We start from the raw sequence: 12,440 nt of genomic DNA on the forward strand, positions 1-12,440 counted from the left end.
AATGAAAATACTGTACTGTAGTTAAACAACTCTATAGTTCATTCAGACTCAAATTTGAACTCTGGTAATAAAATCATTCATAACCCAAAGCTGCAGATGAGATGGTTCATGACCCTGGAACTAGCTCCAGAACCCACATATCACCTCTCCATGTGGACCAGTCAAAGAAGAGACCAAATAAAACACAACTCTGAAAATAGGGTAATAGTAAGTGTGTATATATATATATATATATATATATATATATATATTATTATTGTGTTTACTTAACAAACATGATAAATGCAATGTCTCCAAGAAGTTAGCTGTAACAATAAAAATACAATATCTTTGTGTCCTTAAGTACATAGAATTAAAACAGCAAAACAAAAACAAAACAGCATTAAGTAGTTCACAGCGGTACAAATATACAGTACAAATCTATTTTATTCAAAAAGGGTACAAATAAAAAAAACGCAACAAAATATAGTTATTAATGCTTTGTAAAGTTCAGGTAGGTGTAGGGTACTGTACTCTAAGGGAGCACTTTGGGTGGACAACTAAGGCTTTTGATAAGAATCAATACATATTGGTACGGCCATACGATATTAAAACTCACTATACAAAAGTTTATACAACCTGGATTATATTTGAGGATTGAATATTACATATACATCATTGCATATATTTTGCAGATTTTATACTTTAAAAAAAGGATGCTGTTTCTTTTAAAACTGGTCAAATGTCACGTAAAAAGCAATAACTTTAGTGCCAAAATACAAATGTCAAATCTGAAAATACACAACTCCATTAAAACTTTTAACCATTCTCATCTTCCTGATTTAATTCTGCATCTCTAGTGCCTGGCAACAACACCATCCCGTCCAGTCTATTTACCTCAGTCATACAAGATCAGACCAACAGGGCTACTTTATACAGGGGTCATAAAGCCTTTTTCCAGAATCACAAAACAAAAACGGACCGTACAGTTAATTATAAAGGAACGCTGTCCCTGGTTTGAAAAGCCTCACATGTAGATCAGACAGGACCAGAACCACAATACATCGAGCACAACCTCACCTTCAGGGACCCACTCCCAACGTCCACTCACATTAACAACAGAGGGTGGTGTGTGTGTGTGTGTGTAAAAAACAGCGAGTCAGTTACTGGTCCAGCTTTCAAGCAATGCTAAGGACTCACCCTAACATGATCCCTCACTGTAACCTCTCCCTATCCAGAGATACAGTCCATCTCCAAATGCCTTTCTGCTTATGAATAAAACACCAGGAGAGTGCCAAGAGGGGTCAATACAACAAGAGTGAACTGATCCACCTTTGCAGCTACAGAAAAACGGGGAAACTGGGTCACTTGGAAGCATCATTCCATGAACACATTGTACAGATCTTAAGGCGTTATTGACAAGCTTGATAATAGCCATACAAAACATTATCTCTACAAACATGCACAACTGTCAAGTGATTGTTTCATTGGGTTTTGTGTTGTTTAGCGCTAATAATTAAAAACTTCAATTAACCAACCGTTAATTTTATAATACTATAAAGGATGGCAAATTAGTGCAATTTTCTTTCTTGAATAAAATTGTAATCAAAAACGTACAGGTCAAATGTTTCCCCTTTCTTACGATGGTTAAGTCAAGAGAAGAACCTAGAAAACTGCTGAAGTAGCACTTTCACGCTCCGAGCAGAAGTCTGAGAACTATGCTAGTCTGACTAACAGAGGGCGTGCTGCTAATGTGCCTGTCCACTTGACTGTCTGCTGAGAGTCAGAGTGGTCATACAGCCACTACCACATACTGTGTTCAAGACAGAGAGGAAGAGGTAAATAAACAGGAGGCACTGCTTTGCACCTAGAATGGTTGTCCCAGACCAGAATACTGAGTTTGATACACATGTTGTGTAGCATGGCAAAGGGAGGAGAGGAGGTGGTAAGACACAGAAGTGCTGTTTGTGCATGTGAGGAGTTCTGTTAATAATATTTTACTGAAGTAAGAATATCTGGAGGAAAGAGTGTGTTGATGAGCAGTGGGGTGTTCCAGGAAGCAGGATCATTACCTTAGCCAGTTAACTTTGATAGGCAGCCAAACAAATCTCTTGATTTTCATTGAGAAAACTAAACCCAAATATGGATTGTTGGTTGTCAAGTCAATTATACCATTACCACTTTCAAGTTGATAATTCTCGAAAAAAATGCAGGTATTTACGTTTTTGGGGGGACCGTTAGCTGGCTAACTCATTGATCCTGCTTTCTGGAACAGCCCCCAGGGAGGTGGGACATGAGATGCAACCCATTCACAAAACATTTGACAACAGTGCACAGACACAGGCAGGCTGTTGACAGTGTCCTTTTTCAGAGCATCTGCACTCTCCACACCATCTCCTATAAAATGTGAGACAGGCCCAGCTGAGAGCCCTTGGTAAGGCAGTGGATTTTGGAGAGTAAAAGTTCACCAAAGAGAAGACTCTGACCCTACAGGGCTGAATACACACCGTAACATTCATACCATATCTAAACAAGGTATTGCTACACGTGACCAAGAGAGATCGTAAGGCCAAAATCTAACTGGATTTCCATGCACATAATTTGCATATCAGCACAAATCCATAGATGTCAATGACAGATTTACATCAAAATTTGAGTTACACATGCATACCCATCTCTAGTTATGATTTGGCCCGTACTGCTTGGCAGCGGAAGGTGGAGGTAATAGGCTGAGCTGACTGGAACAAAACACTGTGCTGAACTTAGGTTAGTGACAACTAAGGGTCTGAACAAAAACCTAACAAAATAAATCCACTATATTCAGACACCTAAGAGTGGGCACTGATAAGCAATAGTACTCAGAGAGATCAGTGTACAATGACTGCATCAGCCACCTTTTTAAATAGATTACAAACCTGTCCTACCCCGTAGTAGGTACACTTGGACACTGAAGAGCAGAATACTTCAGTTTACTGCATAGCACATGCTTATACTACATGACGTTTTCAGGTATTCTGTGTAACTGTATTGCTTATAGCATAAAAAATTTAACAAAACGTGATCACTGTAAAAAAAAATGAATTAATAAGTATTGAGAGGTTTAGGGTTAAACGTCTACTGCTCCACTGTGGAAAATCATCCAGCTCATCTCTGTATGGCATTTGACCACTACCGTATTTAAAAACATTGATATTTCAACAAAATGTCAAATTGGTTGTCATGACGGTATCAAATGGTATGTGACTCTGCCCTGATCAGGCCTAACGGACCTCCCCTCTCCCTCTCCTTGTTGTTGAAGGCGGTCAGAGGTTTTATCCTCAGTGAACTGTGAGTCCTTGGGGGCTCCACTCAACAGAAATGTTGTGGAGGCAGTAGGGTTGGAAGGGGTGTATGAACTAGATTTGACACAGCCATCTATAAATAGTGTGGATGAGGGACTCCAGTCCATTAGAAGGCATTGGGTGTCATCACACACAATCACCAGTCTTCACCTCAGAGCTCAAAGACCAGGATACAGGTACAGACAGGCCAGCTGAGAGATGCTCTAACACACAGTTACCTTCTCACACAGTATCGGTGAGCCTGGGATATTAATGCTTGGATCTGTGTTGGAGCACATCTTGTGACACAGGTGATATCAAAACAAATACACATTTACAGACAGGACTATCGGTTCAGAAGTGACCAGAGACATTAAAACTAGACAAAACAGAGGTGAAATGTCTTTCTGACAAGAGCATTAACATTTAAGAATAAAAAAATAACTGGAATTACCATAAGCTAATGGGAATATCTGGCTGCTTTGTGGAATGACATATCAAACTGAATGTCTGTCTGCTTTTTGGAATGACATGTCAAACTAAATGTCTGTCTGCTTTATGGAATGACATATCAAACTAAATGTCTGTCTGCTTTATGGAATGACATATCAAACTAAATGTCTGTCTGCTTTATGGAATGACATATCAAACTGAATGTCTGTCTGCTTTATGGAATGACATATCAAACTAAATGTCTGTCTGCTTTATGGAATGACATATCAAACTAAATGTCTGTCTGCTTTATGGAATGACATATCAAACTAAATGTCTGTCTGCTTTATGGAATGGCATATCAAACTAAATGTCTGTCTGCTTTATGGAATGACATATCAAACTAAATGTCTGTCTGCTTTATGGAATGACATATCAAACTAAATGTCTGTCTGCTTTATGGAATGACATATCAAACTAAATGTCTGTCTGCTTTATGGAATGACATATCAAACTGAATGTCTGTCTGCTTTATGGAATGACATATCAAACTAAATGTCTGTCTGCTTTATGGAATGACATATCAAACTAAATGTCTGTGTGATTTTTACATCTGCTCTAATTGCACTTCATCTTGATTTCATCCACTTGAAGTTTCTGTGACTAAAATCTGTGTCCGAAAAAGGAAACTGCAGCATTTTTTCTTGGCTAATTTGTAAACAGCGTCAACCATGCAAGTTAGCTTCTCTATTGCCAAAACACCCTTAAGAATACTTTAAAAGAAATAATGTAATAACTACAAAAACATTTGTAATTCCCATTACAAGGTCAGTGTGAATCAACAGGTGAAGTTGTCTATGTGCAATACAAGACAATCTTAAGGTCCACTGGAAATAATATTGCCATGGACAAAATAAAACAATTCTACATGTACACAAATAGATCAAAAGACAAAGGAGAGGACAAAACAGAGGACAGTTAAGATGCTCACCACTGATTTGGAGTCAAGCCTCTCTGGGAGATGCACTTGAATAAAACCATATAGGGTAACCATACAGGGTAACCATATATGGTAACCATATAGGGTAACCATATATGGTAACCATATAGGGAAACTATATAAAACCATGTAGGGTAACCATATAGGGAAACTATATAAAACCATGTAGGGTAACCATATAGGGAAACTATATAAAACCCATATATGGTAACCATATAGGGAAACTATAAAATATATATATAAAAAAACCATATAGGGTAACCATAAAAAAACCATATAGGGTAACCATAAAAAACCCATATAGGGTAACCATAAAAAACCCATATAGGGTAACCATATAAAACCATAATGAATACTATCAGTGAGGATCAGAGCCTGAACCACCAGTCCATCAAAAATGAGACTATTCTCTCCAGAGGAAATGCCTGGTTTTTGAAAACAAATTATTTTCAAAAGACTGGCTTTGATTGTGAATCTGTAATAACCATACAAAGAACAAAACATTTCAGAGACAAATTGTGCATCACCTTTGAAAAGCAGGAACGTTTCGGGTCAGGGTTAAAGATAGTATTAGGTCTGATACGCAAGATTTTAATATAAAAACAATAACAAAATACACAGAAAACCCCAAATAAACAGAAAAGCCACTATTGCTTTGATTTTGGTAACTGAGCAAGGATTGACTAGACTCATATACCCATTTCACACAGTCGTGTAAGCTGACCTGGCCAGATAACATATCTAGTGCCATCCTGCTTTTAAACGAGCAGAGGCACATAGCTAGCTAGCCATGAACAACCTAAACCAGACTGGGAAATGGCAGGATAACCTTAAACCAATTATATATACTGGAAAGCAAGCCAAAAGATCCCCCCAGTTTGTGTTGAGACAATAGTGTGAAAAAGGTATGAAGCAGGGCCAACTCCATCCCCTCCAACACACACAGGGCTCCCCCTCATAGGCCCAGCTGAACTGAAAGAGATTCTATGGGGGCCAACATGGCTCTATGAAGGCAGGGTCCCACTCTTTGGCCCTCACCGTCCACGACGGGCTGCAGCCAGTACTGCTCCATGCAGGCTTCATTCCCACAGGCGACATTAGTGGAGCAGCCCGTGCCTCCAGTAGTGGTACCTACAAATACAGTGACAGTAAACAGTCACCAGTCAGGCAGAGGAATGCTGAGAGGTATAGCAGGCAGGAAGGGCTGCATTCGGGAAGATGAGTGTTGTTTTGTCTTGTGGTCACTGATAATCACTATGATACTGGAATGCATGATCTCTTTTGGTTTCTTTCGAAGGGAAAACTGACATGTAACCGTGGCACAAAGTGGGGTTGGGGTGTAAAATGAAAAACGGGGAAGCGTGGTTGGTGCGTTACGAAAGGAGTGAGCGGTTTCCTAGGTTCTGATTGGTTGATTGAAGGAGCTGATTGAAAGACCTCTAAGGCTGCCTGCCCTCCTCTCAGACCCTATCTCAGCAGACTGGGCCCTACGAGGAGAGGCAGGGAGATGAGGGAGAGCGTCTGTGCCTTAGTAGAAGTCCTCTGCTCCTACTAGAGAAGCACACTAAGTTACGATGACACACATCAAGAGTCTGCATCAAGAGAACCAACATCATTAGAGGGAAAAGCATATATGTGCCGATGCCAGCAATTCAGCACCGCAAGTGCACCTTTAGTCTTTTTTTCTTTTTGGGAGAACGCTTTTGAAGGTAACAGACCAAAATAGAAATGTGGGGGGAGACAGAGCATAATAGGATAGCTATGTTCTTGTCACTGTGTCAGACCCTGTTGTCTGTCTACCAGACATGAGCTATATATTCTCCCCAGTCTTGGGTTTCCAGAGGAGATGGTTTGGTCAAAGAGAGAAAGTCCAGTGAATGCGATCACCTCTGATAAGGATGGTTCTGAGGGTTGGTTCACCTCTGATAAGGATGGTTCTGAGGGTTGGCTCACCTCTGATAAGGATGGTTCTGAGGGTTGGTTCACCTCTGATAAGGATGGTTCTGAGGGTTGGCTCACCTCTGATAAGGATGGTTCTGAGGGTTGGTTCACCTCTGATAAGGATGGTTCTGAGGGTTGGTTCACCTCTGATAAGGATGGTTCTGAGGGTTGGTTCACCTCTGATAAGGATGGTTCTGAGGGTTGGCTCACCTCTGATAAGGATGGTTCTGAGGGTTGGTTCACCTCTGATAAGGATGGTTCTGAGGGTTGGTTCACCTCTAATAAGGATGGTTCTGAGAGGTTGGTTCACCTCTGATAAGGATGGTTCTGAGGGTTGGTTCACCTCTAATAAGGATGGTTCTGAGAGGTTGGTTCACCTCTGATAAGGATGGTTTTGAGAGGTTGGTATTTCAGAAGGAAGATGCAGTCTGAAGACTTTGGTAGGTGATTCACCAGCTACATACACTCCCTGCTTCTGCATCTGCTCCCTGTCAGCCTGGGAGAGCAGAGACCCAATCTCCTGATCACTGGACCAGGAGCTGTCCTGACTGACTGACAGGCAAATAGAGCGGACCTGACCAGCCACCAGACCAGGTAGTTCCCCTGAAAACAAAAAACTTGTAATCTTAATAGGTGTGCAAAATATCAAACATTCAGAGGCTACATTCCCACTCTTTTTCCCCTTTCCCCCTCTCTGATGCTTTCACTCCTCTGACAGTCTCTTCTGTGGTGTGGACTGCCATGGTTGGTGCTACTTCCCAGCATTAGAGCGCCCCTCGATGGACAGTTTGACCTCCTGTGGGATGAAGGAGGGTCGAGAGGAGCCAGAGGGGCCCAGCTGAGGGTGTGCCCCTTCCTCTACCTTCATGTACCTCTGAAGGCCGGGGGCGGACCAGCGCCTCTGAGACGCGCTCGACACTGTCGACACCACTCCCAACCCCGCCCCTGGACGAGCAGAACCCTCCGTGTGCAAATAGTAACTGCTCTGGCTCCTAGTTTGCTCTGCTGAAGTCCTATTTGGTCTGGTGGGCATCTCACTCTGCACAACACCCCCTAGTTGCATGGGCTCCTCTTTATCCCCCCTCTCCCTCTGGACGCGTTCCATCCTGAAGTGAGGCTGTTGCCTGGGCTGCTGGGGGGCAGGGGGCCCCATGGGCTGGCCGATGGCCCCTGGTGTGGAGTTGACTTTGGTGGAAGTCCTGGCTTGGGTCTGCTGCTGCTGCTGTTGTTGTTGCTGCTGCTGCTGCAGGGGCTGTTTCTGTTGCTGGGGTGGCTGCTGCAGAGTGATGGACACACACACGTCTCCTACCTGCAAGTGGTGGCAGGCCAGGCCATAGAGCTGGGCCGTGCACTCTGGGCTGCAGGAGGACCAGCCCTGGCCAAACACAAAGAAGGGGTGTTCCGGGGGCACGTCGATGGTCACCTTGCTCTGCTGCTCGCCCACTGTGAAGTGCAGCGCCACCAGGCCGGGTCTCTGCTGGCTGGTCCTGATGTCCACCACCATGCTGGAGTCGATCTTCAGCCCCCCGCTCACCTCAGCACTCCGCACAAAATCCTGAGTCTGCAGGTCCTCTACACGCTTCAGCTCCCCCGTGGCCAGCTGGATGATGGCCCCCTTCATGAAATGGGAGGGATTGGAGGGGGCAGGGGTGGGCGCCGGGGCCAGGGCCTGCGTGAGGGCTGCTGCGACAGGAACAGAAATAGGCTGCTGCTCCACGGCGGCCAGTTCCACCACAGCCCTGTCTGGGAGGCACACTCTGGCTGGAGACTCAGAGGCTTTAGAGTAGGTGGTGGGGGAGGCTATGGTGACAGCAGGTGTGTCGTCATTGGTCCGGCTGGGGTAGTGCTGGGGTGGCTGTTGATGTTGATGATAGTCTAAGGGGACCAGGACTGTCTGTCCATTGGCCAAGATGACCGCGTGGCCTGGCTGCACTGCCTGCTGTTGATGGGCCGTCACCCTGGGGTCTCCATACACCACAGGGTGGATCGCGTATGCTGTCCGGCCAGTACTCTCCCCTGCCTCCCCATGAGCCTCTCTGCCTCTCTGGGAGCCCTGGGATAGGTTCAGGGGACCAAAGGACACCTCTTTGCGCCCTCCACTCACACCTTGGACAGGAGAGGCTAGGCGACCAACAACCTGCTGAACCTTGAGGATGACAAAAGACACATCTTAACACATTTCAATCAACCTTTTCAGATTTAAAATGTAATAAATGGTTGTGTCTGAGAAAAAAAGACTTGAGTTTTGTCCTCCTGTACCTCCTCTCAACCACCATTATTAAGCCTCAGAAACCAGTGGTTTCCTATCAACTCTAGTCGAGACCACAAGCCAGAGCATTTTTAGTCTTTCCTTGAAGCAGCAGGCAGTGTGTGGATGTGACTGGTTGCCCAATGATCAGCACACCCTCAAGTAATAAAGGAAGGAAGTGGAGGGGAACATGGATATTGTGCAACTGTCACAGCAGACACTATAAAAAGTCAAGTGCACTAAATAAAGTCTGAATTTTGGACAATTCAAAATCAAAACTCTCCTTATTCGAAAACAATTTGAAAATAAAACATTTATTTAAATGTAAATATGTGCGTGTAAGTTACTACAACAAAACCTTGAGTCTTACCTCCAGGTCAGTGTCTGGGGTGCTGCGCTGCCCAGGCGAAGCCCTCTCGCCCAGCCTTCGGCTCTTCAGGCTCCTGTCCTGTGCGTGCTCCAGTGCTACAGAGGCGGATGCTGCCTGCAGCAGCCTTGCATTCCTGGCATTGTAGTCCTGGAGCATCTCCCTGGCTGCCTGCTCCCTCTCCCCCCCATTCACCTCCCTATCCCTGTCTGTCTCCTGCTCCCCGCTGTAGGGGTCCCTGGGGGCAGGCGCAGCCCTGGTGCCCTGAGGGTGGTAAAAGACAGGCACTCCCCGAGGACTGAGCTCTGCGGCGGGCAGCGGGCCCAGGTGCTGGGCAGCCTGTTCCGAGGTCAGCATCAGCGGGACCCCTCCGGAAGACCCCACTTTGGCAAAGGCATGGGCAGATACATGGGTCTGGGTAGGAGGGGAGACCAACCCCTCCTGGATGACTGACTGATAGGGGACCAGGTGGGGCTGGGAGAGGGCAACTGAGGGGGAGATCAGGGTGCTGGGAACAAAGCCAGGGGGGACTGCATAAGGGACTGCACCATATGGAGAGACAAACTGGAAAGAGGAGTGGGGGATCTGGGCATAGCCTAGAGGGGGATAGGAGATACCTGGATGATGCTGTAGGAGAGATGAGGGGACAGTGTAAGCTGGAGAGATATGGCTTAACACTGGGTGTAGATTGGTCTGGGAGTAGGAGACAGAAGGGAGAGCCACCCTATAGAGCATGCTGTACTGGTCAACAGGCAGCCCTTGGAGGCCCTCAGCACTCTCTACTCCATAGTGTAGACCAGGCTGAGCATGCAGCCACTCCTCTGCTGTGCCACCTCCCTGAGTGTCACTACCGACCCCTGAGCTCTGAGTGGAGGGCACTTCCTCCCCCCCTCCCCCTCCCACCCCACCAGTAGCACTACTGCTACTGTTGTTGAGATCCCTCTTCTTGGGAGGCAGGCACTCCTGATTGCGCTCGTGACCCGGCTTCATGGCGGTGCCGTGTGGTCTTGTCTGGGCGTGAAATGCTCTTTACTGTGCAGCACGGGGAGTGGAGCCCGTTGGCCAGGCAGTCAGCACCACAGGAACCAGCTCTGAGAACCTGCAGCTGACCTCGTCCACCGCCTCACCTAGAAACACAGAGAGAGACAGTGTGACCAGCCGCCAGACGACCCCAACGATTCACCTTAACATACTACATCAACACATACTAGACCCACGTCACAAGCCAGGCTTAGAGTGCCAAGATGTTTGAGAGAGATAGTAGGAAATGAAAGGAAACTTGTGTTTTCAGACCTAGACACAGGAGATCCACAAAATGATGGACACAAACAAACAGAATTTCAGTTAAAGATGCACTATGCAGAAATAGCTCCGCAATTTACTGATTGCTAAAATTCTAATAGTTCGCCTGATTTCAGTTTGGTGACAAAACAAGCAAGTACAGTATAGAGAATCATTGTACCTTCTAAACCGCATTGAAGTATATTTTCCATAACCAAAAATATTGTATATTCAGCTGTTTGAAGCTGGTGTACAAAACCTAAAGTAAAAGATGCAAAAACAAATAGAAATAGCGCACATAGAACACATCTACCGCTTCTTAGACTTGCTTTCAATGAGAATGACAGATCTATAACACACGTCTATGTGAATTTTGTCAGGTCGCCCAAAAAGCTACATATTGCAGCTTTTAACTCTGGATATTATTTCCTTGAATAATTAGGCCTATTTGCCATCATGTGATGACAGGAGTTGAGAAAACCAACAGTACCATAAAGATCAGGCACACACTTCAACTCATTTATGGTCTACGCCATATTGCTTTCTCCCCATGGCAACAAGTTATGTTACAGGCTGAACTGTATGACATAGTGAATCACAGCACAAGAGGAAGAGGGGGAGTGAGTAAGAGAGTAATGGAGAGACTTCTCTACACCTCAGCTGCTGCAACCAGAAATGCTTTCAGATTACTCAGAACCATTTTTTTCAGCTAGCCTAATTATATTGTCTTGTCCCATGACACGGCTGTGTATTAGTAGGAAGCCAGGCGAGGGAAACGTAAGGGTGAAGAAGACAGATGAGATTGTTAAACACCTACACAACAAACCCTCTTCCACCCACACACATCCTCCCTTTCTTTATAAAACCTTATATAAAACGTGCTAAATGACCAACATTCATATCACATGCCTCACTTTCCATGTGAAGAGGAGCGCAGGACACTTGATATTTTCATAAATTTAGTGCTAACATTTCCCCCAATATAACCAATCTTTGACATGTCCATGAAGAAATTAGCGTTATTCGCTACAGTAGGCCTATTTGGTGAAGGATGCTGTTGTCATCTTCTTTGAATAGGAGCAATGATCGAAGGCATAGATCATGTTGTCATTCGCAACGTAAAACATTGGACAAACTGCACTATAACTTAACATGTTCACATCTGATATCAAATTGATTAAGCTCTCTTGATAGTTATATAGCTAAAACTGAAATTTGAGTTGGGATGGAAGTAAAAAGTAGCAATCTAGTTGGGTGTTTCCTCATGTCATTCAAACAAGCTTGATAATACTCATACTGGCTACAAAACATGATCAAATAATTGGATGACAATTACCTACTGTTGTATGCACAGTTAGAAAAGTAAACTTTCGTGGGATGAAAATAATAGTGAAGTGAGAAGGCCAAGCAACGTCAGAATTTATGGCTTGACATCAGCGAACACTAGTAATGGCTTGCTAGCTAGCTAGCTGGATTGCCATTTATCACCTGTTATTATCGGTCAAATATAGTATCTCCAGACGCCACGACTTCCTGTCTTCTCGTGCACTTACCTCCAAATATCATTGTGGATATGCCTCGACTGCCTTAAGCTTTCGGAACAGTTAATATGATAAAGAAATATGGATGAAATCAGGGCTGATTAGTCGAGCCCATTTCAGAGGCCAGCAGACGAAAACCCAGTGGCGCTCCTAGATGACGTCAGACATAGTAAATTCGATTTCCTGGATGATTTTGAGGCATATAAATCCGATAATTTTCATAAATTTGAGCTTCATAGCCAATAAAAATATGCATGTTTACCTTCTGCTAGGAATACTTGATTTGCCATTTTCCCCCCGAATGTCTGCATGCACAGTTATCTATTTCCCT

At 44.5% G+C, this 12,440-nt stretch overlaps 1 protein-coding gene across 2 annotated transcripts; it reads right to left on the reverse strand.

Moving 5' to 3' along the window:
- Nucleotides 1-197: 197 nt before the first annotated feature.
- On the reverse strand, nucleotides 198-12,280 carry LOC110526407 (ataxin-1-like). 2 transcript variants are annotated; one of them, XM_021607370.3, is made up of 3 exons: nucleotides 12,122-12,280; nucleotides 9,291-10,414; nucleotides 198-8,818 (listed from the first exon to the last, which is right to left on the reverse strand). In XM_021607370.3, exons 2-3 carry the CDS (start codon nucleotides 10,275-10,277, stop codon nucleotides 7,424-7,426), a joined length of 2,382 nt encoding a protein of 793 aa, XP_021463045.2. In that variant the 5' UTR covers nucleotides 10,278-10,414; nucleotides 12,122-12,280; the 3' UTR covers nucleotides 198-7,423. The 2 variants fall into 2 exon arrangements, with proteins under 2 accessions (XP_021463045.2, XP_021463046.2); XM_021607371.3 differs by having other exon boundaries at nucleotides 12,057-12,255.
- Nucleotides 12,281-12,440: the final 160 nt, after the last annotated feature.

Source organism: Oncorhynchus mykiss, chromosome 6 (genome assembly GCF_057628025.1).
Source record: "Oncorhynchus mykiss isolate SJ-2025 chromosome 6, ASM5762802v1, whole genome shotgun sequence".
NCBI classification, from domain to species: domain Eukaryota; kingdom Metazoa; phylum Chordata; class Actinopteri; order Salmoniformes; family Salmonidae; genus Oncorhynchus; species Oncorhynchus mykiss.